The sequence below is a fragment of the Syngnathus acus genome, chromosome 11 (assembly GCF_901709675.1).
Source record: "Syngnathus acus chromosome 11, fSynAcu1.2, whole genome shotgun sequence".
Lineage (NCBI taxonomy): Eukaryota > Metazoa > Chordata > Actinopteri > Syngnathiformes > Syngnathidae > Syngnathus > Syngnathus acus.
In genome coordinates this window covers 3,307,896-3,334,833 of record NC_051096.1, presented here as the reverse complement: position 1 = coordinate 3,334,833, position 26,938 = coordinate 3,307,896, and the positions used below count along the sequence as shown (strand labels likewise).

The 26,938-nt window shown below is 44.8% G+C and overlaps 6 protein-coding genes across 17 annotated transcripts; 5 read left to right on the top strand and 1 right to left on the bottom strand.

Annotated features, from left to right (window-relative positions):
* The first annotated feature begins 84 nt into the window (after window positions 1–84).
* LOC119130345 (oocyte zinc finger protein XlCOF19-like) lies at window positions 85–2,835 on the top strand. Its single transcript, XM_037264173.1, has 2 exons — window positions 85–186; window positions 1,135–2,835. Exon 2 carries the CDS (start codon window positions 1,170–1,172, stop codon window positions 2,049–2,051), a length of 882 nt encoding a protein of 293 aa, XP_037120068.1. The 5' UTR covers window positions 85–186; window positions 1,135–1,169; the 3' UTR covers window positions 2,052–2,835.
* A 417-nt stretch (window positions 2,836–3,252) lies between these two features.
* LOC119130338 (formyl peptide receptor 2-like) lies at window positions 3,253–5,382 on the top strand. 2 transcript variants are annotated; one of them, XM_037264162.1, is made up of 3 exons: window positions 3,253–3,380; window positions 4,206–4,369; window positions 4,479–5,382. In XM_037264162.1, the coding sequence occupies exons 2-3, from the start codon at window positions 4,214–4,216 to the stop codon at window positions 5,298–5,300; spliced, it is 978 nt and encodes a 325-aa protein (XP_037120057.1). In that variant the 5' UTR covers window positions 3,253–3,380; window positions 4,206–4,213; the 3' UTR covers window positions 5,301–5,382. The 2 variants fall into 2 exon arrangements, with proteins under 2 accessions (XP_037120057.1, XP_037120058.1); XM_037264163.1 differs by having other exon boundaries at window positions 3,307–3,384.
* A 114-nt stretch (window positions 5,383–5,496) lies between these two features.
* Window positions 5,497–7,208, top strand: LOC119130333 (C3a anaphylatoxin chemotactic receptor-like). The gene is made up of 2 exons (XM_037264156.1): window positions 5,497–6,079; window positions 6,189–7,208. Exons 1-2 carry the CDS (start codon window positions 5,897–5,899, stop codon window positions 7,017–7,019), a joined length of 1,014 nt encoding a protein of 337 aa, XP_037120051.1. The 5' UTR covers window positions 5,497–5,896; the 3' UTR covers window positions 7,020–7,208.
* Window positions 7,209–8,298: 1,090 nt separating this feature from the next.
* On the bottom strand, window positions 8,299–13,002 carry LOC119130176 (zinc transporter SLC39A7-like). The gene is made up of 9 exons (XM_037263892.1): window positions 12,690–13,002; window positions 10,737–11,847; window positions 10,318–10,451; window positions 10,076–10,244; window positions 9,930–9,998; window positions 9,663–9,785; window positions 9,534–9,599; window positions 9,273–9,469; window positions 8,299–9,187 (listed from the first exon to the last, which is right to left on the bottom strand). The coding sequence occupies exons 2-9, from the start codon at window positions 11,836–11,838 to the stop codon at window positions 8,933–8,935; spliced, it is 2,115 nt and encodes a 704-aa protein (XP_037119787.1). The 5' UTR covers window positions 11,839–11,847; window positions 12,690–13,002; the 3' UTR covers window positions 8,299–8,932.
* A 397-nt stretch (window positions 13,003–13,399) lies between these two features.
* On the top strand, window positions 13,400–22,046 carry LOC119130308 (major histocompatibility complex class I-related gene protein-like). 8 transcript variants are annotated; one of them, XM_037264118.1, is made up of 10 exons: window positions 13,447–13,546; window positions 13,980–14,018; window positions 14,974–15,011; window positions 19,385–19,471; window positions 20,452–20,554; window positions 20,617–20,895; window positions 20,964–21,266; window positions 21,343–21,462; window positions 21,580–21,597; window positions 21,692–22,046. In XM_037264118.1, the coding sequence occupies exons 1-10, from the start codon at window positions 13,471–13,473 to the stop codon at window positions 21,745–21,747; spliced, it is 1,119 nt and encodes a 372-aa protein (XP_037120013.1). In that variant the 5' UTR covers window positions 13,447–13,470; the 3' UTR covers window positions 21,748–22,046. The 8 variants fall into 8 exon arrangements, with proteins under 8 accessions (XP_037120009.1, XP_037120016.1, XP_037120013.1 ...); XM_037264119.1 differs by lacking the exon at window positions 13,980–14,018 and having other exon boundaries at window positions 14,935–15,011; XM_037264114.1 differs by lacking the exons at window positions 14,974–15,011; window positions 19,385–19,471; window positions 20,452–20,554; ... (2 more) ...; window positions 21,343–21,462; window positions 21,580–21,597 and adding exons at window positions 15,099–15,201; window positions 15,264–15,542; window positions 15,611–15,913; window positions 15,990–16,109; window positions 16,227–16,244 and having other exon boundaries at window positions 13,400–13,546; window positions 13,980–14,143.
* LOC119130314 (major histocompatibility complex class I-related gene protein-like) lies at window positions 14,517–26,740 on the top strand. 4 transcript variants are annotated; one of them, XM_037264126.1, is made up of 7 exons: window positions 14,517–14,642; window positions 24,945–25,211; window positions 25,274–25,552; window positions 25,621–25,923; window positions 26,000–26,116; window positions 26,250–26,267; window positions 26,360–26,740. In XM_037264126.1, the coding sequence occupies exons 1-7, from the start codon at window positions 14,582–14,584 to the stop codon at window positions 26,404–26,406; spliced, it is 1,092 nt and encodes a 363-aa protein (XP_037120021.1). In that variant the 5' UTR covers window positions 14,517–14,581; the 3' UTR covers window positions 26,407–26,740. The 4 variants fall into 4 exon arrangements, with proteins under 4 accessions (XP_037120021.1, XP_037120020.1, XP_037120023.1 ...); XM_037264125.1 differs by lacking the exon at window positions 14,517–14,642 and adding an exon at window positions 24,389–24,535; XM_037264128.1 differs by lacking the exon at window positions 14,517–14,642 and adding an exon at window positions 24,389–24,535 and having other exon boundaries at window positions 26,000–26,123.
* Window positions 26,741–26,938: the final 198 nt, after the last annotated feature.

Below are 26,938 nucleotides of genomic sequence, written 5' to 3'. Positions count from 1 at the left end.
TAGTGTTACTTGAGTATACTGTTTGGCTCCTCTTACGTACCATTAATCACTGGAACAATTGTATGTAGTAACCCACTACGTCCAGAAGACGGCAGTAACGTTAAGAGGATTGACGCGGTTGACGGAATGGTAGAATAGAAGAAGAAAAGGCCGGAAGTTAGCATCACGTCGCTAAACAGAGCCAGCGTGAGTGTTAAACTGTGTTTCCCCTCACTTTTTATCACCACGATGGCTGTCCTTTCACTACACGTGTGACATTTAACAGACGCAAAAGCACCGCATCTCCTCTGTGTCGCTCCGCGGCGGCCTCGACGTTGTATGAATTAGCTTTAGCTGAATAGCTGCAAACAAAGAGCTGCGGAAGTTAGCAATGCATGCTGAAAAGAAAGACAGCCAACAGTAGCACCGCGTTGAAAATGTGTAAAGTTCAAATGCTGAGAGCTTTGGTGCATCAGCGACTTAATACGGCCGTTGAGGAGATATGTGGGCAGATATCAAGTTCGACTTCATCAGTTGATCCCTGACTTGAGGGCGGGGCGATATTCAGATTGCGCAAGTACATGTTTCTTTTTACAATCAACACAGTGTTTGTGTACGTGTACCAATTCTATTTAATATTTATATGATTCCGCTTGGGGACATAATACGTAAATATAATATTAGTTTTCAATGTTACGCGGATGACACCCAATTATATATGCCGTTATTGATGACAGATCCGCGGGACTGTTGTAATCTTGAGGCGTGCCTTGCGGAGGTCAAGCAATGGATGTCTCTCAACTTCCTTCGTCTTAACCCAGATAAAACTGAGATGTTGACAATTGGTCCAACTCGTTATCAACACTTATTTAAGTTAACCATTATAACCGTACTATCACTCAGAGCGATACTGTAACTAATCTCGGGGTAATATTTAACCAAACGCTCTCCTTTCAAAAGCACATTAAGAATATAACCAGAATTGCGTTTTTTCACCTTCGTAATATTGCTAAGATTCGTCCGATCCTATACAAATAAACTTGACTTGACTACTGCGATGTAATTTGGCAAAATAGCCCTTTGCAATTGATCCAATGCATTGAGACAAATCAGTCAACATAAAAGTCAACCCTTTTGTTTTCTCATGTCTGTTAGATCTTGCTGCCCGGCAGCAGAAGTAGAGCTCCACAATGGAGCTGAAGGAGCTCGAGCCAACCCACATCAAAGTGGAGGCGCAGGAGGACGTGTGCGGCAGTCATGAAGCCAAGCAACCGGAGGAGACGACCGACGGCGTGGAGTTCCAGGTGACTAGCATCATTGTCAAGAGTGAAGACGACGAGGAGACCCAGTCGCCTGAGGACAAGGGCGAGGCCGGTGCCACTGTGGAGCCCCTCGTAGGAGTGCAACCTCACAGCCGTGTGGCTCGGGTTACACGGTCGCAGCGAGCTGCGTCGGCCCTTCCTGACCCCAAGACCGCAGCTCCCGGCGACGTGACGACAGCCGGAAGCACATTGTCCGGTTTGAACTGCACGCGGCGTGAGCGGCACCCGAGCGGGAAACCATTCATCTGCCCGTTTTGCTGCAAAACCTTCAACCAACGCGTCCACTTGTCCCGCCACTTAAGCGTCCACACGGGGGACAAACCCTTCCACTGCACCATCTGCACCAAAATGTTTGCCACCAGGGACCGCTTGCGCTCCCACACCAGAATCCACACGGGAGAAAAACCATTCAGCTGCCCCGTTTGCGGCAAGCGCTTCTTCCACCGTTCGCATTTAGTCAAACACTCGCACATTCACACGGGCGTGAAACCCTTCTCGTGCCTGTTTTGCGGCAAGCGCTTCTACTCCAACGGCGATCTGATCAAACACACGAGGACGCACACCGGAGAGAAACCCTTCACCTGCTCCATCTGCAACACCAGCTTCAGCGACAGCTCCACGCTGGGCAAGCACAAGCGGCGACACACGGGAGAGAAACCCTTCAGCTGCACCGTGTGCGACAAGCGCTTCCCCTTCAAGTTCCAGGTCAAGAAGCACAAGTGTGTTGGGGAGAACAGCAACGCCAAGTGAACTCAAAACAACCACTACGGCATATATTCTGTAGATTATATTTGGGATTCGATATAGGGGTGGGGCTACACAATTTGGCCTAAAAATAAAAATCTCTGCATGCTGCTGCTCTTTGTGCACTTTTCTATGTATGCATGCAATTAAAATATAACTAGCCCAAGAGGGACAAAAAAAGTTTTTTCCCAACACGTGGTTTATCGTTAGCACCCTACTATATTGCATTTTCGGTTAACCGCAATTTTTATTTTTTCATTATTTATGCTCACGCGCACACAAGCTGCTGTTGACCCCAGCTCACACCTCAGCGCTTGCATGCGGACTTGCTGACGTCACACGCCACCCGCCTCTTAAAGGCACATGCAACTTCACAGGCACTACCATATGCAGTATTTTCTAGACTTTTTATGTTGGCAAGAAGTTAAAATTATATAATTTTTTATATATATATGGTTTGTTTGTATCATACTGTAACAGAAGTGACAAAGTGATCAAAAAGCACTTGAAATCTTACTGGACTTTTGAAACTGCATTTAACTGCATTGTGATGCACATTACTGCCCTCTAGTGGATTGGAGTATTTTGTGTCAATTTAAGGGGGCTCCTTTTTTTTTTTTATAAATGTCTTGTATGCAAAAAGTTGTGCATCTGCTCACCCGTCAAGTGTGAAATTAAACAACCAGGTGAACTCCCTGTTTCTGATCAACTAGCTGTCCTGGATTATGTCGAATTGTGACGTCACAGTTGGGCTCATTAACATAACTCAAAGTTTCCGAGACAAAGTTAAGTGATTAATTTTGGCATATTCATGTCAATAGCAAGGGAAGTGAACAATATTAAAAAAAAAAAAAAAAGAAACTTCACAGGAAACCAAAATGTCACCTTTTAGTTGAGAGTTTTATCTGATCATCATCGCACACTCAAACACCTCCAATTAGCTTCCGTTTTATTCTCGGTCACAAACGTGTCTGCGGAACAAACTCGATATTAGTATCTTTTTTTTCCCAAAACAACTTTACAAACATGACACAAGCTGGCAAGACGTCACTTCAATCTGACATGGTAGTTGTGTACATTTTTTCATTTCAGCAAAAACTCCAACTGTACCGAGCGTCGCTTTAGCTGCTGGGGAAAAGCTCCGTCATTTGCTTTGTAAATTTATTTATGCTGCTGACTACAGTGTGTGTGTGTGTGTGTGTGTGTGTGTGTGTGTGTGTGTGTGTGTGTGCATGTATCATTCATGCCACAAAAGGGGAAGTATTAAAGTGTGTGTCTTCACTTGGTCTCGGCACTCTTGAGCAGCTAGCCGACCCGATTCCTCCCGTTTAACAAGTAAGTGGGAATTTTTTCACACTTATAATTTGAAGATTTTTCACAACTTGTTGCATTGGCCCTTCCTACCAATGTCACATCCAAGTTAATGTGGTTAACTATTGCTGCATTTGTTTACACTGACATATATTATGAAGTATAGCATTGACATGATTCATGTTTAATTTTTTTTTTGCTATAGTTTATTTTTTGATACAGAGCTGCTGACACATTCGGATACTTCATTATTTATGTAGCGGGGCCGCGTGTGGCTGATGTAAACATGTACGTTGACATTTTTGGATTCGGGATTTTCCCTTTGCAGGACTAATAATAGCTAATTCGGTTCTATTTATGCTTACATCTGTGTTTCAAAGTTTTTCCGACAACACTTCTTACACATTGCATAATGTGCTGGGTGAAATTGTGCCACTTTATTAGGTACACAATCAAATTGTCCATAGGTGTGACTGGATCGTGTTAGATTAAGTACCTAATCAAGTGACCTGTGATATTTTTAGATTTTTGCTCTCTCAATTGCCATTGTTAAATTTCACTTATAACGTGTGAAGCATCAGCGATTATTTCTCAAGAGCAATTTTCTGCGATTCCGGAGGAGTGTGAGAAGGGAGAATGAGGAAGTTACAACTTTGCCTGGATGAAATGAGACAAGAGCGGGGGTGTCTTTTTGCGAATGAGTAGGGGCGGAGCTACGTGATGGAAACAACGGGGGGAGAGATGATGAACACGGCCGTCACTCAACGTGTCTCGATGACTTATCGGAGGTGACAAGTAGACTTGGGAAACTCAAAGTCCTCCCCCACATGACCTCCATGTCTTCCTCAGGTCCCAAGATGCTCTCCCTCAACACCTCCCTCAGCATCCCGGCGGTCAAGGCGAGTAAAGGCGGCGACATGGATACGCTCTCCATCGTCCTCGGCGCGTTCACCATCCTGCTTGGAATTCCGGGCAACTCTATTGTGATCTGGGTGGCGGGATTCAAGCTCAAGGTTTTCTATCTAAGTTTGCTTTCTTTTACTACTGTCGCGTTAATATTGGGAATGGATTTGTGACAAGATCCCGAGCAGAATGTCTTATTTGAGGCTTCCTGCTCCTCAGAAAAACGTCCTCAACGTGTGGTTGGTCAACCTGGCCGTGGCGGATGTAATCTTCTGCTTCACCCGAATCTTCTCCCTGGTCAAGAAGCTCTTCTTGGACCACTGGCCCTTCGGCTTGTTCATCTGCAAGTTCAACGGCTACTTCAAGTACGCCAACATGTTTTGCTCCGTCTTCATGTTGGCTGTCATCAGCCTGGACCGGGCCATTTGCATTTGGTTCCCGGTGTTCACCCGGCGCCACCGCACTGTGGGTCACGCCCGGGTGGTGGCCGTGTGCGTGTGGGCAGCAGCCTTGGTTTTCAGCACCCCTTATTTCTTCTACCGCCAAATCTTCCTGTCGACCAAGAACCTGACCAAGTGCACGATCGAGGAGATCAAGGACCCTGACGCCAGGTTGGCGCTCTACTTCATCCGCTTCCTGTGCGGCTTCCTGCTGCCCTTTATGGTCATCCTGGCCTGCTACATTTTGGCCGGGGTGGGCATCCGCCGGACCCGGTTGTTGGGTAAGGCGCGCCCCCTCCGGGTTCTGGCCCTGCTGGTGATTGCCTTCTTCCTGTGCTGGGCTCCATACCACGGCCTGCTGATGCTCCGGATGCTGGACAGCAAAAACTTGGTGGCCAAAAAATGGCTTTACCCCGCCAAGGGCGTGGCCTACTTCAACAGCTGCGTCAACCCGGTTCTTTACTTCTTTGTGGGTCTCATGATGAAGGGCCGGTCCAAGAAGTCCTTGGCGGGCCTGTACAAGAGCGTTCTGGCTGAAGATGTGGACGGGGGGTCGGGGCAGAGTAAGGAAGACTCCGTGGAGAGCGTATCCCAGCTGTGATGAGGGGCGGGGGACTAAAACAACTGATAATGTGTCGCTGCCTTTGTATGTTCAAATGTAATAAAAATGTCTTCTTATCTACCATACTGTCTTGTCCAAAAAGAAAAAAAAAGTGTGCTATACTTCAGAGAGAAATTAGCCGGACTTAGATGCAAAACAAAAGCGTATGGCTCTGACTGTAAACCTTTGTCATAGCGCCGCCTACTGGACAAGAGACTGGCTGCTTTCAACAGGTTCATCATGGTCGCTCCCCCCCTCGTCTGGCTCCACCTCTTATGCAGGCTTAAAATATGTTTGTGGACCAACTTCATACACGCTCAGTGATGACGAGCGTCACTCACGGTCCTTGAATATTAAAGTTACACATTAAAGTAAAAAATATAGCAATACGGTCAACGGTCAAAAAGGTGAGTTGCCTTTTTAGAATGATCCTTCTCGGTGACATAATAACAATTCACTCCCATCTATTCTTTGTCTTGACACATTTTTAACAATTACCTTCAAGTATAAATAAAGCAAGCCAATGAATTTACGACGACTTGAAATCTTACCCGAGACGAGCGTGATTGAAGTTTGTCGCCTCCTCAGGTCTCAAGATGGTTCATCGTGTGGATGAAGCATCCGCTCTATTCCTCAATGCCTCGCCTGGTGTCGCGTCAGTGCAGATGAGCGACGATAGTGACATGGACGTGGTCGCCTTAATCTTCAACGTGCTCACCGTCCTGCTTGGCCTTCCGGGCAACGGCATTGTGATCTTGGTGGTGGGATTTCGGCTCAAGGTGAAGGGACACATTTAAATTGTTGGGAAATGGAAGTCTAGTTAGCACAGAGTGAAGTTCCACTGTTCTAGTCGGCTTTCCCTGTCATTTTTCTCCCGTTGCTTTTCAGGCAACCGTCCTCAACGTGTGGCTGGTCAACCTAGCCACGGCGGACCTAATCTTCTGTGTCACCCGAATCTTCTCTCTGGTCAGGGTTCTGTTCCTGAACCACTGGCCCTTTGGCTTGTTCATGTGCAGGCTCAAAGCCTTCTTCAAGTACACCAACATGTTTTGCTCCGTCTTCATGCTGGCCATCATCAGCGTGGACCGAGCCGCCTGCGTCTGGTTGCCGGTGTTAACTCGGCGCCGCCGCACCGTGTGCGCCGCCCGGCTCGTGACTTTGGGCACATGGGTGGGGGCTGTTACCTTAAGCTGGCCCTTCTTCCATTACCGAGGCATCTTGGTTTGCAATAAAAACCTGAGCAGCTGCATCTTGGATGACAAGATCCACACACAGGTCAAGACGGCGCTCTATGTCGTGCGCTTCCTGTGCGGCTTCCTGATACCCTTCACGGTCATCCTGGCTTGCTACATCCTGGCCGGGGTGGGCATTCGCCGCACCCGCTTGACGGCTAAGACGCGCCCCCTAAGGCTGATGGCCCTGCTGGTGTGCGCCTTCTTCATGTGCTGGGCTCCTTACCATGGCCTGCATATTCTCCGGTTGGTGGACAGCAGAAGCTTGTGGGACGTGCTGATGCCCACCGCCAAGGGTCTGGCTTTCTTCCACAGTTGCGTCAACCCGTTTCTTTACTTCTTTGTGGGGTACAAGATGAAGGGCTGGCCCAAAAAATGTCTGCCGCGAGTGTTCAAGAGCGCTATGGATGACAACCTTGCCAATGAGATCGGGCAGTCCAACTACAGCATCAGAGACAGAATGGAAATAAAATTGACTGAAAAATAGCAACACAGAAAGCAGGTTCAATAAATAAACAAGTCAGTGTGCTTTAAAAAAGCCAGAAATTCTTGTACACTTTTAGGCCGCTATTCGGGTCCCTGGATGCATCGCCACAAAGAGTCATAAAGGTTAGGAGACGTTTTGAAGAGGCCCAAAGACTTCTGCTGTCCTTTATCTCACCATCTGCAGAAGAGGAGGGACCAATTCCACAAAGCATTTGCTATTTCGAAAATGCAACCGAGTGATTTCGGTATCTCTGACAACACGTCCAACTGCGCGCTACTTTTGCATGCATGTTAATGCCATTTATTAAAGTCAAAAGAGATTACAATATGTTCAAGCGGCTGGTGAGTCGGTTATGTCTTCACAATTTATGCGAATAGTTATTGTGATAATTTGCATGATGAAATAATTTACTTAATTTTTTCAGCTTTAAAATCGATTGAACCCTTTGACAGAGTTCAGTTCTGTTTTGGGTCAAGTTAATACTGCATGTAGATAAAAAAAAAAAATACAGCATGAAGATAAAATAAAGACAATGCTATTTTAAAATGGCAAGCAGCTACTTTCTCACCTTTTGAGGTTGCCAACTGTTCTTGGGGTTGAAATTTGTTTGGTCACATCTTATACTTGGCTTACAAATTGTTGAGAGGATCTCCTTTAAACTGCTCAACGACAAAAACAAACTTGTTGAAATGGAGTATCTGATAAGGTTGCACAAGAACTGTCTTGTGTGCTGGTTTTAGTGTGACCATTTTGATGTTGTGGTTCTATTCTAGCTTATATATGTTTTAAATCTCTGAGTAATTTTGAACTTGTTAAATTAATTTTTATTTCAAAGTTGTCCATTGTTCCAAAGCTAGCATGCGAGCTAGCTAGCGCAAGTGAATGTACTGCTGTAGTCTCCACATTGAAAACAACACAACAACGGGGACAATACATGAAAAATACTAAAATGTTAATTTTCATACTTACCTTGTCTCTAAACAACTTTAGGACGTAAACAATATTAAACTGCTAAAACCGGTGACGTCTGTCTGACTGGTGTCAAGTCATGTGACCGCAGTGTTCTCAATTTGTTCAATTTTATTTTTTTTCTAATTTAGTTTCGCTGGTTATTGGTCATATTAATGAAGGTGGAAAAAGTTATATTCCTTGGTCTTTAAATATCAAAAGTTCAATTTGAACCAGTTTTTAGACTACAAATGCATGTATGGTACTTTATACGGTATAGTACTGTTCTTCCTGTGCTATGTTGATGTTTGCAATTATGGCAGAAGTCTGGTATCATATCACCCTTTATTACTGGTCACAGTTGTGTACAATTGTGTTGTGGTTTGATTTCACAGTTGCTAATAAACAAAAAAAAATCTACTTCCCTGCAATCACTCGATCATTTTACACAGAAACCCAACCATGACATGGAGGTGGGGGTTTAATACCAAAAATAATCGTAACCGCACGAGAATTAGCACATAAGGGACCATTTGTGGTCAAAAAATAAGTAACACAAATACTCTGTGGACAAATAGGCAAACGGTGCACATCTTTTTCAAAACGGCAACATGCCATTGTCAAAACAAAAATGACTTTTTGTGCACAAACTTCACTTTTGTTTACAGAAACGTGTATTTGTGCTTAAGTGCCACAAGTTATTTCGTTGGCAAAGTATACCAGTTCCTTAAAAAGATAGATTTTCCCCATGTCATATCTGAAGCTCCACCTTTGACCTCTTACAATACATAAAAAAATCCATCCACTTTAGACCAAACTTTGAACAAAAACGTGTGCGTGTGAGAAAGTGTCATTCCTCTCCTGGTGTGTTCATCAGCTGATGCTCCTCCACCAAACACAGCTTTTGCCCCACAAAAGACTAAAAAAAGGTGACGACAAGGAAAGAAAAAGCACGTTCACTTCTTTCACTCGTACTCTGCGATCAGAACCATCATGCCGACGCCGAACAACAGCGCCAGAATCTCCATCAGCGACTGGCCGAAACTGGAGCGGCCGGCCAGGAGCTCCGGGAGGACAGTCACTGTGGCGATGTAAACAAAGCCGCCCGCCGTGAAGGGCAGGATCCAAGCGGTGGCGGCCGCACCCACGCCTTCGGCCAGCAGCGAGCAGGCGGTGCCGGCCAGCGCTCCCAAGGCGGTCAGCAGTTGCAGACACATGGCCTGAGAGGGCAAATCGCAAGTTAGCAACAGGAAGTATGGAAAGTAGGTCGCCGATCGAATGGAGGTTGCCAATCGAATGAAGCACCTTCCTCTTGGTGCATCCGGACTGGACCAGGATGGCAAAGTCTCCGATCTCGTGCGGCACCTCGTGCAGCAGGATGGTCACGGTGGTGATGGCGCCCACTGCTGGATTAACGAGGAAAGACGCGCCGATGGCCAGGCCGTCCGTGAAGTTGTGAGTGAAGTCGGCCGCCAGGTTGAGGTAGCCAGACACCTTGATGTCTGCAAAAAAAACAAAATAGAAATCAAATCGTTTGATTTTGATGGATGGAATCATTCGACTCACCGGCACTCTTCTCCACCTTCTTTTTGGGTGCCTTCTCTTCACCGTCACTGTCCTTCTCCTTGACATCTTACCCAAAAAAATTAAAAGTGAGCTGGATCGACTCGGAAAATCTCCCCGCGTTCATCTTACCGTGCGAGTGTCCGTGCGAGTGGCCTCCCTTCATAAAGCGCACAAACTTCTCCACGATCAAAAAGGCCACGATGCCGGCCAGCACCCACAGGCCCACTGACATCATGTTATCATGAGCGATGCCTGCAGAATGACATCACATTAGCGCAGTGACCTCTGACTATCAAGCAAGTCGAGTCAAGTCATGATTTGACATGTCACACAATCTTGCTTAAAGTCAAGTTGAGTCTTTTCATTGTTCCAAGTTATGGTTTGAGTCTAAGTTACCGTGCGAGTGGCCGTGGCCATGTGATTTCTCGGCGGTCTCCGTGTTGGCGCCGTGGTGCGAGTGCGGCGCTGCGTGAGGGGCAGAAGCGCAAGATCAGTTTTAAACGTTTTCTGCGACGTTTGGACAGTAACAATTACAAACATACCCAGAGCGTGTGGAATGAGGTGAAGGAAAGCGTCGCCTAGCAGGCCTCCTGATGCAAAGCTCAGCAGGACCTTGAGCAAGTTCTGGTGCTTGTCGCTGTTGGACTGAACTGGGATGAGGAAAAGTATGAGGTACGGCGCGGCGCTAATCAGCAACGTGGCGGAGATGGCCTGAGGGCAAAGACGGACGGTTGAGAGTTAGGGACGGTTCTCAAAGCCAAAGTGGGAAGGTCTGGCCTCTTACCTGCGTCCACAGCTCCATCGTGTCTCTCTCCTCGTCGTCAATCCCCAGCCCTTCGGCTGTGAACCAGTCAGGCCCGTGACCATGGTCTCCATGGTGGTGGTGCGAATGACCATGGTCATCAGCGTGCGCATGGTCTAAAGGTACAACAAAAGTCATCAAGAAACAATTCATCAGTACTTTTCAATTTCAAAAAGGTCGGCGACGACATCATTCCCGCTCCTGCAATAGAGTTAGTTGTTAAACCGTTTAACAATACCGGATAACTGTCATTAGTAAAAAAAAGATTTGTTCAATCCAATTATTCCATTCAACGATGGAATAATTTAGCATGAGCCCTCACGAGGTCATTGGCATGCCACCTCAGCGTCGTGTGCATTGTTCGGCATTTTCTTGGTCAGTGGCATGCTCGTGTTCATCACCATGTCCATGGCCGTCGTCATCGGCGCGAGTGCGCTCATCGGCATCATCATCGTCTCGCCCGTGATCGTCGGCATCGCTTCGTACGTGGTCGTCGACCTGCTCTTGGTCATCCGGATGCCCGAGGTCTTCTTCGCGCTCATCGGTGTGGACGTGGTCACCGGTGTGCTCATCATCAACCTGCTCTTGGTCATCGGCATCGCTTTGTACGAGGTCGTCGGCCTGCTCCTGATGGCCGAGGTCTTCTTCGCGCTCATCGGTGTGGACGTGGTCACCGGTATGCTCATCATCAACCTGTTCTTGGTCATCGGTATGGTCTAATTCATCTTCACGCGTAAGGTCATCGGCGTGTTCGTGGTCATCGGCTTGTTCGTGGTCATCGGCATACACATGATCATCGGCATGAGTGTGGTCACTGGTGTGCGCATCATCAACATGCTCTTGGTCATCGGCATACACATTATCATCGGCGTGAGTGTGGTCGCTGGTGTGCGCATCATCAACATGCTCTTGGTCATCGGCTTGCAGATGGTCATCGGCACGCTCGTCGGCGCGCTCATCGTCGTCGTCGGCCTGACCATAGCCATCAATCTGCTCTTGGTCACTGACATATTCATGGTCATCGTCATGACCATGGTCATCAACGTAATCAAGGTCCTCGGCTGGTTCTTGGTCACTGAAAAACTCATCGGCGTGACCCTGATCATTGCTTTGAACTTGCTCATCATTTTGCTGCAAGTCATCATCTGTCTGCTCGTTATCATTCTGGAAATCATCATTGTCATTACCCTGGTCATCGGCGTCATCATTTTGCACATGATCGTGCCAGTGCTCGTGGTGCTCCTGCACCACCTCCTCCTCCGGCGGCAGGTTGGCCTCGGCGCTCCATTTGCTGGCGCCGTGGAACATCTTCACCTCCGGGCCGTGTGAGTGGCCGTGGTGATGGTCTTCATCTCCGTGCGAGTGTCCGTGGTGATGATGCTCATCTCCGTGAGCGTGGCCGTGATGGTGGTCGTGCGAGTGGCTGTGAGCGTCGCTCAGGCGCAAGGCAAACAGCACGAAAGCAAATGTGGCCAGTGTCGCCATCAGATGTGGGCGCCCCATTGTACTTACCTGGGAAAGAAAAGAAAATCACATGAATGAAAATAATTTCAGAAAACATACTACTTCTTAAACTATCCAACAGCTCAAGTGTCAGGACCTTCAACTTCCTCCTTACTGCAATCTCAAAATAACATCACATTGCAACAGGCAGAATGTTCAACGCCCTTCCACTAGATGGCAGTAGGTGCAACATTAAACTCCATATCAATTTATGGAGATTTTTTTTCTTCCCAAAAATGTGTGCACATGTGCATGCATGCATGCATGCATGTACAATCTGGAATGGTTACCACCCAATCGCAGTTGAGGATAAGTCCTGAAAAGGGGGGAAGGGGGAGGGGGGTCCAACTGAGTTATGTAAATGCACTACAATTCCAAATGTGTATAAAATGGAAATTCGGCGGGGAAACTGCTTTGGCAACTTCAATTCCAGAGATATATTCCTTTATGATTCTCCAAAATACCACGACGTTCATCTCTGTGTGCAAACAACTGATGAATAGAAAGAAGTAGCAGGTTGTATTGCATCACGTTCTGTTTGAATTGATTTTCTGCAAGAAAGTGCAGACAAGGGTCTGCAGGCTTTAAAGTTTTCAACCTGACGTCAAAAAGATGCTTTTCAAGTTTGGATTCGGAGTTTACTTTCTCGTTTGACGCCCCAGTCGTGACCGACTAAGCAGATTTAGCTCCTGTCTGACTTTATCACCACTTAAGCTGGAAAGCAAATAAACAAATGAACGCGAGAATGAACGCAGCATCAGTTGGGGGCTAGGCGGCGAACCAGCCCAGCTAACAGCAGAAGTAGCACCAGCTAAATTAATATACAAGCAAACATTGTTGCGGATACATACCAATGGTGCACCGGTTGCCTGGAAGTTTGTTTGTCTTTTCCGCGTCGGAGAAACAGGACGCAGCTTCGCCTCGGAGGATGTATCCTACCTGTAGCTATGCTAGCTGCTAGCCGAGACGTGGCATTCGCACAAGTCCTTAAATCTCGCGGGAAGACATCCTGATTCAGAGCGCCCGTCCCCCTTTTTCGCTCTCTGTCTGCAAGTATTAGTACATGACACAGAATTTGTGCAATCTTTTGAATTATAAAGTGCTACACAGATATGTTTTAAAACGTTGGAGACACAGTCCGCTGATTATATAAAGCAAGAGCCGCTTTAATAGTGTCTCGGGTTGCTAACAAGGGAAAGTGCGTGTGTGTGTGTGTGTGGGGGGGGGGGGGGGGGGTGTAGGGAAAACCTCGCGAGATGTTTTCCTGAGGATTGTTTGGAGGCGAATCCTGTTTGCGATTGTGACGTCACAACACGAGCTCATATAACCTGGCAACGAAATAAAATACGAAATAATAAGATAAAAGCAAATATAAAGCATATCACAAAACCATGAAAGAGAAAAAGAATAAATAAAATGTCACCCACTGGAAAACAATGTTATAATCAGAAGAAGCAAACCTTTTACTTTTTGTCAAATATGCTTGTGATATTTAATGCATTCAACACGTGAACCAGGTGTGAAGGACACTGGGACGTTTTACGAACATACTTCCTTGTGTCTTATCAGTAAAGTAGTGTAGCTACGCCCCCCAAGCTCACAGTTGAGGTCAAACAATATCACGTGCTAAGGATGAAGAGCACGATGAACAACATCTTGACGTTGCTGCTCGCCTTGGCCGTATGGAGTGTGCAGGACACATCTGCAGGTTAGCTTGCCTTTACTTGTTTTAATTTTGCCCCGATTACACATATTTACTCCCTCTTTAGTTTATCCTCGAAGTGCGCAAAAACACGCAGTTTTGGTTTCACTTTGCTTCGCTAATTTACGGTAATTTTCATGCCCCACTAAAACATCATTTTGTCGTTGTTTAAAAACTAGATGTGCTAGAGACTTTTATTTGGGAACAAAAGTGGTAAATAATAAACACATTGGACTGCTAAGCTAATGTGAAGTATTAGACTTAAAGGTTGAAATTTGTTTTGGACGTTTGTCTAGAAATGAGTGGCTTTAAATTATGCAATCCCGCTCATTTTCTCCACAGTACTGTATTTTTTTTATTGATATATGCGAACAAATTCGCCCATTAAATCCAGCGGTGTCATTTTCTGTTATGTTCATGCCGAATTCCACATGTACAGACAGACATTCCTTGAAATACTTCATCACGGCAACTTCCGGTGTGAAAAACTTCCCCAAGTTTGTGGGGGCTGCTGAGGTGGACGGCGTCCGGGTGGGCTACTGTGATAGCAACATCCAGTCGGCGAAACCCAAACAGGAATGGATGCAGCAGCTGGTCCGGGACGTTCCGGATCAACTGGACTGGTATTACATATTATATAACATATTTTGCACTTCCCTGTAATGTGATCCACAATTTTTTTTTTTACCTTTGTATTCCTTTGCAAAAATAAATATTTTTTGTGCTGCATGACTAAATAAAATACCAACCGTATCCTGTGTGAGTTAGGCTTGATTTTATTTAGAAAGTCAAAATTCGATATTACACTGGACATATCTCAGACGGGCTCCCAGACGGACTGTTAAAATCAGAAGAAGCAAACCTTTTAGTTTTTGTCAAATATGCTTGTGATATTTAATGCATTCAACACGTGAAGGACATTGTGACGTATTATAAAAATACTTCCTTGTGTCTTAACAGTAAAGTAAATTAGCTACGCCCTCAAGCTCACAGTTGAGCTAAAACAATATTACGTGCAGCATACTTAGGAGGAAGAGCACGATGAACATCTTGACGTTGCTGCTCGCCTTGGCCCTACGGGGTGTGCAGGACACATCTGCAGGTTAGCTTGCCTTTACTTGTTCTAATTCTGCCCCGATTACACATATTTACTCCCTCTTTAGTTTCTCCTCGAAGTGCGCATGAAACACACGCAGTTTCACTTTCACTTTGCTTCGCTAAGCTAATGTGAAGTATTAGACTTAAAGGTTGAAATTAGTTTTGGACGCTTGTCTAGAAATGAGTGGCTTTAAATTATGCAATCCCGCTCATTTTCTATATATGCGAACAAATTCGCCCATTAAATGCAGCTGTGTCATTTCCTGGTACGTTTATGCCGAATTCCACATGTACAGACAGACATTCTTTGAAATTCTTCCTCACGGCAACTTCTGGTGTGAAAAACTTCCCCGAGCTTGTGGGCACTGCTGAGGTGGACGGCGTCCGGTTGGGCTACTGCGATAGCAACATCCAGTCGGTGAAAATCACACAGGGATTGAGCCAGCAGCTGGCCCGGGAATTTCCGAAACACCCGGACTGGTACAAGTACTGGTGCTTATACTACCAGCTCGTCTACAGGGAATTCCTCAAGGATTTGAGTCCCCGCTTAAACCAGTCTGGAGGTGAGCCGTGTTCAACAAAATGGACTCGAGTATAACAATTAAGCGTGTGACTTGGCCGCCAGGCAGCCATGTTTTCCAGCGGATGAGCGGTTGCGAAATTGACGATGAGAGCGGCGAGGTCGTGGGCTACAACCAATTCGGCTTTGACGGAGAAGACTTCATCGTGCTGGACCTGGAGACGCTGACGTGGACGGCGCCCTCCCCCCAGGCCTTCACCACCAAGCTTATTTGGGACAGGGAGCAGGAGAGACTGGAGTACAACAGAGACTACTATAAAGTCACGTGCCCGGAGTGGCTGAAGATGTACGTGGACTATGGGAAGAGTGTCCTGCAGAAAAAAGGTGAGGTCTGACGCCACTGATGTTCCCCAAACGTGTGACTCATTCTCACCTCTGCTCGTCTCCCGCAGAGCTTCCCTCGATGGCTCTCCTCCAGAAGACACCCACCTCGATGGTCTGTTGCCACGCCACGGGCTTTTACCCCAGACTAGCCATGATGTTCTGGAGGAGAGGCGGCGAGGAGCTCCACGAACATATAGAACATGGCGAGCTCCTGCCCAACCATGATGGAACCTTCCAGATGAGCGTGAACCTGAACGTGTCAGCGGTGCCGCTCGCTGAGTGGCCCGATTACGAGTGTGTTTTTCAGTTCGGTGGTGTCAAGGAGCAGCTGGTCATCAAACTGGACCAAGACGCCATCCAAAGCAACTGGAGTAAGTCCATGTGCATAGAAATGACAAAGTAGAAAACCTTCATAAAGCAAAGAACGAGCTCAACTTTCACTTTCAGTTCCTCCCCAAAAGGTTCCGGCCGCTGTGGTCATCGGAGGCGTGGTCGGGTTACTGCTGAGCCTTCTGGCGGCGGCCGCCGCCGTGGGATGTTACATCCGGAAAAGAAACGCTAACGGCGGTGAGAAAGATGAAATTTTATTGAGTCATTGTCAGAAAGCAAATTCTGTTCAGAGCTGTTTATTGTTTGTCTCATCATTGACTGTCAGCATGACCAATTGTCTTTTTGTTTTTGCAGAATTTCAGGCTGTTGACGGTAAGTGTTGATTAGTTTGGTAGTGGACATTAAATTGAGGGCTTGTGTCAAAACTTTCCATGAACTGCTGCATATTCCATTATTTCATCCTCAGCGGGCCCGGAATTCCCCCAATCCCACGTAGACGGCGGGCGAACGCCATTTAAGTGAACTTGATTGATCTGCATCGAGGGAGTACACAATTCTTTGTGTGTGATATCTAGTTATCATATCAAGGGAAAAACAATTTGTTGGGAGCTAATTTTTGGTTATCGTTTTTCACAATCTTACATTTTAATTCAATGTTTTCTCATGCATATCGTTGGACACCTCTACTTGATAAACCAATGACAATTCGCATACGGGGATTAAGGCCCCCCCCCCGAAATGTAAACAAGATGGAACTGCATGCTGTCTGCATTGCATCGGAAGACATTAAATACAATTCAAATAAAACTTTCAAGACTATGATCCAATGTGTGTAGTGTTTTCATTCAATTTTACTAAGATAGTTGAACCCTGGCATATTTCCTCTTATATTTCGCAAACTGCATTCAGCCATACTGACTTGCTTGCAATTAACCTAGATGGCTAACGTTAACGTGATATTAACGTTAGTGCTTGTAACGTTACTCGGTGGCGTATTTATTTAGGTATTTACAGTAGGAAAGATTGAAGATGGTGTGCTGCATGCATGTGTCCCATTCATGTAGAGCCCACTAAAATAATTCCATTTTCAGAGACAAGTTGGGTCAAATGTATTAATTGTACATTGCTGTGGGCTAATCTAGATGTCCCAGAGAGTACAATAGCATAATTTGCTGTTAAAACATTCAACTTAACAGTTAACAGCCCGATTCCAGATGTGCTAGCTAATGCAGGTTACCACAGAGAATGCTACGTGCAATTTGCAAACACACGGAACATAGAGGCTGCCCGCAAGAGGAAGGAAAAAATGACAAAGACCGCAAAAGGTTCGTACCAAATTAGAATAGATTAGATTCAAATTTATTTATAAGCGGAGTAAGAGTGATGAATAAATATATAGGATAAGAATGCAGCAATCATATGCAGATATGGACAGTATTGCAGGTAATACAGGTGTTGTTGTGGTGGGGTTGTTGTGCTGCTGGGTTCAGAATGATAAGAGTTCAGGGGGATGACAGGGATGTTGTGCTGCGGAGTTCAGGGTGATGACGACAGAGGGGAAAAAGCTTTTTCTCAGTCTACTCGTCTTGACCCGAAGAGACCGGTATCACTTCCTAGAAGGAAGAAGAGTAAACAGTCTGTGGTTGGGATGATAGGAGTCTTTGATGATGCACTTCACTTTAAACATATGACACATGATTACTGTATTTTATTTTACTGGACTGGCCGTGAAATTTGCTCTGTTTTTTCTCTTAAGGAGAAAGCTATGAATATGGGTGTGAGAGATGTGTATTAATCCTGTAACATGGGCACAGCGTGTATGAGTCAAGGTCAGATCTAGTCTGGAATAGACAGGAATCAACAGAATGTTGATTTCGTGATGTGTAACTACAGTGAAGGGTGCCCAGCTCAATCTTTGATCTTGCAAGATTACGATAGACCCCTCAGGCTAGGTTAGATTAGATTAGGCCTAGAAGATATCTGTAGTCCAAGGTTGAGCATCTGGGGAAACAGAAAAACAACCAATACATTTTGGAGCATTGCTGTGTTACAAATACAAATGTAGCTACTCTCTGTAACGCAAATTAGTCATGTGTAATCTCTGAAGCCAGAATTGACTGACCACATCAAGTTTTGATTGGTTCTGTAGCAAGGACCCCTTTGCAGCAGTGCCTGTCGCGTTTCACAATCAAACATTGATTTTCATAAAACGATGACCAAAAAACAGCTCCCAACAATCAGAAATGTGTTAATATAAAAATCTATGTAGGTCATATTAAAATATCACATCCTCCCGACAACCAGATCGATCATTCCACTAACGAAAGCCTATAGCGAGCTTCGGCCCGCCACCTAACAAGCTAGCCTGCTAAACCAAATCAAAATGAGCCCAATTGTTGTGTGATTTTTTTTCCAAAACAATTTTTTTTTTTACATTTTTCACTTGTGTTATTATTTATTTCAATGATCATATATTACCTGTGAGTATAAAAGAGTTGAATTCTGTCAGCCTTAACACTTTTATTTCTAAACATATTTTGCACTTCCCTGTAATGTGATCCACAAATTTTTATTTATTTATTTATTTATTTATTTATTTTTACCTTTGTATAAATAAAGAAGATTTTTTTTGTGCTGCATGAGTAAATAAAATACCAACTGTGTGAGTTAGGCTTGATTTTATTTTGAAAGTCAGAATTTGATTTCACACTGGACAGATGTCAGACGGGCTTCCAGACGGACTGTTAAAATCAGAAGAAGCAAACCTTTTAATTTTGGGCAAATATGCTTGTGATATTTAATGCATTCAACACGTGAAGGACACTGGGACGTTTTATAAAAATACTTCCTTGTGTCTTATCAGTAAAGTAGTGTAGCTACGCCCCCCAAGCTCACAGTTGAGCTCAAACGATATCACGTGCTAAGGATGAAGAGCACGATGAACAACATCTTGACGTTGCTGCTCGCCTTGGCTCTATGGGGTGTGCAGGACACATCTGCAGGTTAGCTTGCCTTTACTTGTTTTAATTTTGCCCCGATTACACATATTTACTCCCTCTTTAGTTTATCCTCGAAGTGCGCAAAAACACGCAGTTTTGGTTTCACTTTGCTTCGCTAATTTACGGTAATTTTCATGCCCCACTAAAACATCATTTTGTCGTTGTTTAAAAACTAGATGTGCTAGAGACTTTTATTTGGGAACAAAAGTGGTAAATACTAAACACATTGGATTGCTAAGCTAATGTGAAGTATTAGACTTAAAGGTTGAAATTTGTTTTGGACGTTTGTCTAGAAATGAGTGGCTTTAAATTATGCAATCCCGCTCATTTTCTACACAGTACTGTATTTTTTTTATTGATATATGCGAACAAATTCGCCCATTAAATCCAGCTGTGTCATTTTCTGTTATGTTCATGCCGAATTCCACATGTACAGACAGACATTCCTTGAAATACTTCATCACGGCAACTTCCGGTGTGAAAAACTTCCCCAGGTTTGTGGGGGCTGCTGAGGTGGACGGCGTCCGGGTGGGCTACTGTGATAGCAACATCCAGTCGGCGAAACCCAAACAGGAATGGATGCAGCAGCTGGTCCGGGACGTTCCGGATCAACTGGACTGGTATTACATATTATATAACATATTTTGCACTTCCTTGTAATGTGATCCACAATTTTTTTTTTTACCTTTGTATTCCTTTGCAAAAATAAATATTTTTTGTGCTGCATGACTAAATAAAATACCAACCGTATCCTGTGTGAGTTAGGCTTGATTTCATTTAGAAAGTCAAAATTCGATATTACACTGGACAGATCTCAGACGGGCTCCCAGACGGACTGTTAAAATCAGAAGAAGCAAACCTTTTAGTTTTTGTCAAATATGCTTGTGATATTTAATGCATTCAACACGTGAAGGACATTGTGACGTTTTATAAAAATACTTCCTTGTGTCTTAACAGTAAAGTAAATTAGCTACGCCCTCAAGCTCACGCTCATATTACGTGCAGGATACTTAGGAGGAAGAGCACGATGAAAAACAGCTTACTTAGGAGGAAGAGCACGATGAACAACATCTTGACGTTGCTGCTTGCCTTGGCCCTACGAGGTGTGCAGGACACATCTGCAGGTTAGCTTGCCTTTACTTGTTCTAATTCTGCCCCGATTACACATATTTACTCCCTCTTTAGTTTATCCTCAAAGTGCGCATGAAACACACGCAGTTTCACTTTCACTTTGCTTCGCTAAGCTAATGTGAAGTATTAGACTTAAAGGTTGAAATTAGTTTTGGACGCTTGTCTAGAAATGAGTGGCTTTAAATTATGCAATCCCGCTCATTTTCTATATATGCGAACAAATTCGCCCATTAAATGCAGCTGTGTCATTTCCTGGTACGTTTATGCCGAATTCCACATGTACAGACAGACATTCTTTGAAATTCTTCCTCACGGCAACTTCTGGTGTGAAAAACTTCCCCGAGCTTGTGAGCACTGCTGAGGTGGACGGCGTCCGGGTGGGCTACTCCGATAGCGACATCCAGTCGGTGAAACCCAAACAGGAATGGATGCAGCAGCTGGTCCGGGATTTTCCGAAACACCTGGACTGGTACAAGTACAGGTGCTTACACTACCAGCTCGTCTACAGGGATTTCCTCAAGGATTTGAGTCCCCGCTTAAACCAGTCTGGAGGTGAGCCGTGTTCAACAAAATGGACTCGAGTATAACAATTAAGCGTGTGACTTGGCCGCCAGGCAGCCATGTTTTCCAGCGGATGAGCGGTTGCGAAATTGACGATGAGAGCGGCGAGGTCGTGGGCTACAACCAATTCGGCTTTGACGGAGAAGACTTCATCGTGCTGGACCTGGAGACGCTGACGTGGATGGCGCCCTCCCCCCAGGCCTTCACCACCAAGCTTATTTGGGACAGGGAGAAGGAGAGACTGGAGCACAACAGAGACTACTATAAAGTCACGTGCCCGGAGTGGCTGAAGATGTACGTGGACTATGGGAAGAGTGTCCTGCAGAAAAAAGGTGAGGTCTGACGCCACTGATGTTCCCCAAACGTGTGACTCATTCTCACCTCTGCTCGTCTCCCGCAGAGCTTCCCTCGATGGCTCTCCTCCAGAAGACACCCACCTCGATGGTCTGTTGCCACGCCACGGGCTTTTACCCCAGACTAGCCATGATGTTCTGGAGGAGAGGCGGCGAGGAGATCCACGAACATATGGAACATGGCGAGCTCCTGCCCAACCATGATGGAACCTTCCAGATGAGCGTGAACCTGAACGTGTCAGCGGTGCCGCTCGCTGAGTGGCCCGATTACGAGTGTGTTTTTCAGTTCGGTGGTGTCAAGGAGCAGCTGGTCATCAAACTGGACCAAGACGCCATCCAAAGCAACTGGAGTAAGTCCATGTGCATAGAAATGACAAAGTAGAAAACCTTCATAAAGCAAAGAACGAGCTCAACTTTCACTTTCAGTTCCTCCCCAAAAGGTTCCGGCCGCTGTGGTCATCGGAGGCGTGGTCGGGTTACTGCTGAGCCTTCTGGCGGCCGCCGCCGCCGTGGGATGTTACATCCGGAAAAGAAACGCTAACGGCGGTGAGAAAGATGAAATTTTATTGAGTCATTGTCAGAAAGCAAATTCTGTTCAGAGCTGTTTATTGTTTGTCTCATCATTGACTGTCAGCATGACCAATTGTCTTTTTGTTTTTGCAGAATTTCAGGCTGTTGACGGTAAGTGTTGATTAGTTTGGTAGTGGACATTAAATTGAGGGCTTGTGTCAAAACTTTCCATGAACTGCTGCATATTCCATTATTTCATCCTCAGCGGGCCCGGAATTCGCCCAATCCCACGTAGACGGCGGGCGAACGCCATTTAAGTGAACTTGATTGATCTGCATCGAGGGAGTACACAATTCTTTGTGTGTGATATCTAGTTATCATATCAAGGGAAAAACAATTTGTTGGGAGCTAATTTTTGGTTATCCTTTTTCACAATCTTACATTTTAATTCAATGTTTTCTCATGCATATCGTTGGACACCTCTACTTGATAAACCAATGACAATTCGCATACGGGGATTAAGGCCCCCCCCCGAAATGTAAACAAGATGGAACTGCATGCTGTCTGCATTGCATCGGAAGACATTAAATACAATTCAAATAAAACTTTCAAGACTATGATCCAATGTGTGTAGTGTTTTCATTCAATTTTACTAACATAGTTGAACCCTGGCATATTTCCTCTTATATTTCGCAAACTGCATTCAGCCATACTGACTTGCTTGCAATTGACCTAGATGGCTAACGTTAACGTGATATTAACATTAGTGCTTGTAACGTTACTCGGTGGCGTATTTATTTATTTATTTAGGTATTTACAGTAGGAAAGATTGAAGATGGTGTGCTGCATGCATGTGTCCCATTCATGTAAAGCCCACTAAAATAATTCCATTTTCAGAGACAAGTTGGGTCAAATTTATTAATTGTACATTGCTGTGGGCTAATTTAGATGTCCCAGAGAGTACAATAGCACAATTTGCTGTTAAAACATTCAACTTAACAGTTAACAGCCCGATTCCAGATGTGCTAGCTAATGCAGGTTACCACAGAGAATGCTACGTGCAATTTGCAAACACACGGAACATAGAGGCTGCCCGCAAGAGGAAGGAAAAAATGACAAAGACCGCAAAAGGTTCGTACCAAATTAGAATAGATTAGATTCAAATGTATTGTCAATGTACAGCACAAGTACAGTACGGCGAAAAGAACTTTGACATCCAACCAGAAATGCAAAAAGCAGTAAAGTGCAGAGTAAAAAGTCATACTGAGCAGTAGGTACAGTGCAATCAGGTAAATATGAGGTGAGTTATACTATGCGGGATAATATACATGAGGGACGAGTACGGATATGACTAGCTAAGTATTTACAATAAGCTGCAGTAGAGCAAATATTTGCAGGCGGTACTAGAATGCTAATTATAAATATAGGGTTATAAATATACACCATAGTGTCAGTATACCAGATATGAACAGATATGTACAAGCGGAGTAAGAGTGATGAATAAATATATAGGATAGGAATGCAGCAATCATATGCAGATATGGACAGTATTGCAGGTAATACAGGTGTTGTTGTGGTGGGGTTGTTGTGCTGCTGGGTTCAGAATGAGAAGAGTTCAGGGGGATGACAGGGATGTTGTGCTGCGGAGTTCAGGGTGATGACGGCAGAGGGGAAAAAGCATATCTCAGTCTACTCGTCTTGACCCGAAGAGACCGGTATCACTTCCTAGAAGGAAGAAGAGTAAACAGTCTGTGGTTGGGATGATAGGAGTCTTTGATGATGCACTTCACTTTAAACATATGACACATGATTACTGTATTTTATTTTACTGGACTGGCCGTGAAATTTGCTCTGTTTTTTCTCTTAAGGAGAAAGCTATGAATATGGGTGTAAGAGATGTGTATTAATCCTGTAACATGGGCACAGCGTGTATGAGTCAAGGTCAGATCTAGTCTGGAATAGACAGGAATCAACAGAATGTTGATTTCGTGATGTGTAACTACAGTGAAGGGTGTCCAGCTCAATCTTTGATCTTGCAAGATTACGATAGACCCCTCAGGCTAGGTTAGATTAGATTAGGCCTAGAAGATATCTGTAGTCCAAGGTTGAGCATCTGGGGAAACAGAAAAACAACCAATACATTTTGGAGCATTGCTGTGTTACAAATACAAATGTAGCTACTCTCTGTAACGTAAATTAGTCATGTGTAATCTCTGAAGCCAGAATTGACTGACCACATCAAGTTTTGATTGTTTCTGTAGCAAGGACCCCTTTGCAGCAGTGCCTGTTGCGTTTCACAATCAAACATTGATTTTCATAAAACGATGACCAAAAAACAGCTCCCAACAATCAGAAATGTGTTAATATAAAAATCTATGTAGGTCATATTAAAATATCACATCCTCCCGACAACCAGATCGATCATTCCACTAACGAAAGCCTCTAGCGAGCTTCAGCCCGCCACCTAACAAGCTAGCCTGCTAAACCAAATCAAAATGAGCCCAATTGTTGTGTGATTTTTTTTCCAAAACAATTTTTTTTTTTTTTACATTTTTCACTTGTGTTATTATTTATTTCAATGATCATATATTACCTGTGAGTATAAAAGAGTTGAATTCTGTCAGCCTTAAGCACTTATTTCTAAACATATTTTGCACTTCCCTGTAATGTGATCCACAAATTTTATTTTATTATTATTTTTACCTTTGTATAAATAAAGAAGATTTCTTTTGTGCTGCATGAGTAAATAAAATACCAACCGTATACTGTGTGAGTTAGGCTTGATTTTATTTTGAAAGTCAGAATTTGATTTCACACTGGACAGCTGTCAGACGGGCTCCCAGACGGACTGTTAAAATCAGAAGAAGCAAACCTTTTAATTTTGGTCAAATATGCTTGTGATATTTAATGCATTCAACACGTGAAGGACACTGGGACGTTTTATAAAAATACTTCCTTGTGTCTTATCAGTAAAGTAGTGTAGCTACGCCCCCCAAGCTCACAGTTGAGCTCAAACGATATCACGTGCTAAGGATGAAGAGCACGATGAACAACATCTTGACGTTGCTGCTCGCCTTGGCCGTATGGAGTGTGCAGGACACATCTGCAGGTTAGCTTGCCTTTACTTGTTCTAATTTTGCCCCGATTACACATATTTACTCCCTCTTTAGTTTATCCTCGAAGTGCGCAAAAACACGCAGTTTCGGTTTCACTTTGCTTCGCTAACTAACGGTAATTTTTCATGCCCCACTAAAACAACATTTTGTCGTTGTTTAAAAACTACAAGTGCTAGAGACTTTTATTTGGGATCAAAAGTGGTAAATAATAAACACATTGGACTGCTAAGCTAATGTGAAATATTAGTTTTGGACGTTTGTCTAGAAATGAGTGGCTGTAAATTATGCAATCATTGTCTTGACAGTACTGTATTCTTTTTAGCGATATATGCGAACAAATTCGCCCATTAAATGCAGCTATGTCATTTTCTGGTATGTTCATACCGAATTCCACCTGTACAGACACACATTCATTGAAATACTTCATCACGGCAACTTCCGGTGTGAAAAACTTCCCCGAGTTTGTGGGCGCTGCTGAGGTGGACGGCGTCCGGGTGGGCTACTGTGATAGCAACATCCAGTCGGCGAAACCCAAACAGGAATGGATGCAGCAGCTGGTCCGGGACGTTCCGGATCAACTGGACTGGTACAAGCGCAAGTGCTTAGGCAACCAGCACGTCTTCAGGAGAAACCTCAAGGATTTGAGTCACCGCTTAAACCAGTCTGGAGGTGAGCCGTGTTCAATAAAATGGACTCAAGTATAACGACTAAGCGTGTAACTTGGCCGCCAGGCAGCCATGTTTTACAGCGGATGAACGGTTGCGAAATTGACGATGAGAGCGGCGAGATCGTGGGCTACAACCAGTACGGCTATGACGGAGAAGACTTCATTGTGCTGAACCTGGAGATGCTGACGTGGACGGCGCCCTCCCCGCAGGCCTTCACCACCAAGCTTATTTGGGACAGGGAGAAGGAGAGACTGGAGTACAACAGAGACTACTATAAAGTCAAGTGCCCGGAGTGGCTGAAGATGTACGTGGACTATGGGAAGAGTGTCCTGCAGAAAAAAGGTGAGGTCTGACGCCACTGATGTTCCCCAAACGTGTGACTCATTCTCACCTCTGCTCAACTCCCGCAGAGCTTCCCTCGATGGCTCTCCTCCAGAAGACACCCACCTCGATGGTCTGTTGCCACGCCACGGGCTTTTACCCCAGACTAGCCATGATGTTCTGGAGGAGAGGCGGCGAGGAGCTCCACGAACATATAGAACATGGCGAGCTCCTGCCCAACCATGATGGAACCTTCCAGATGAGCGTGAACCTGAACGTGTCAGCGGTGCCGCTCGCTGAGTGGCCCGAATACGAGTGCGTGTTTCAGTTCGGTGGTGTCAAGGAGCAGCTGGTCATCAAACTGGACCAAGACGCCATCCAAAGCAACTGGAGTAAGTCTATGTGCATAGAAATGACAAAGTAGAAAACCTTCATAACGCAAAGAACGAGCTCAACTTTCACTTTCAGTTCCTCCCCAAAAGGTTCCGGCCGCTGTGGTCATCGGAGGCGTCGTCGGGTTACTGCTGAGCCTTCTGGCGGCCGCCGCCGTGGGATATTACATCCGGAAAAGAAAGGCTAACGGCGGTGAGAAGGATGTGTTGAAATTTTATTGAGTCATTGTCAGAAAGATAACAAAGTTCAAAGTCTGTTCAGAGCTGTTTATTGTTTGTCTCATCATTGACTGTCAGCATGACCATTTATCTTTTTGTTTTTGCAGAATTTCAGGCTGTTGATGGTAAGTTGATTAGTTTGATAGTGGACATTAAATTGAGGGCTTGTGTCAAAACCTTGCATGAACTGCTGCATATTCTATAATTTCATCCTCAGCGGGCCCGGAATTCGCCCAATCCCACGTTGGAGACTGTGAGCAGTGAGCCCTGGAATTAAGAACGGCAGGACCAGAACTTATTACAAGACAAGCTAGCCCGCTAAACCAAATCAAAATGAGCCCTATTGTTGTGTGATTCTTTTCGAAAAGAAATTTATTTTTTTACATTTTTCGTTTATGTTTTTATTTATTTCAATGATCATCTATTACCTGTGAGTATAAAAGAGTGAATTCTGTCAGCCTAAAGCACTTTTATTTCCAAACACAAACCCCCTGTAATGTGATCCACGATTTATTTGTATCTTATTTTTTACCTTTGTATTGCTTTGCAAAAATAAATATTCTTTTGTGCTGCATGACTAAATAAAATGCCAAATATATACTGTGTGAGTTAGGCTCGATTTTATTTTGAAAGTCAAAATTCGATCTCACACTGGACAGATGTCAGACGGGCTTCCCAGACGGACTCACTGACATTAGTATCAATCAATAATCTTTGTCGTTGAGTAAAGTCTACTTCAAGTTCACACGTCCTGGAGGGGCGTCTGCAGCCGGCTGCTCATTTGGTCCGGGGGTCG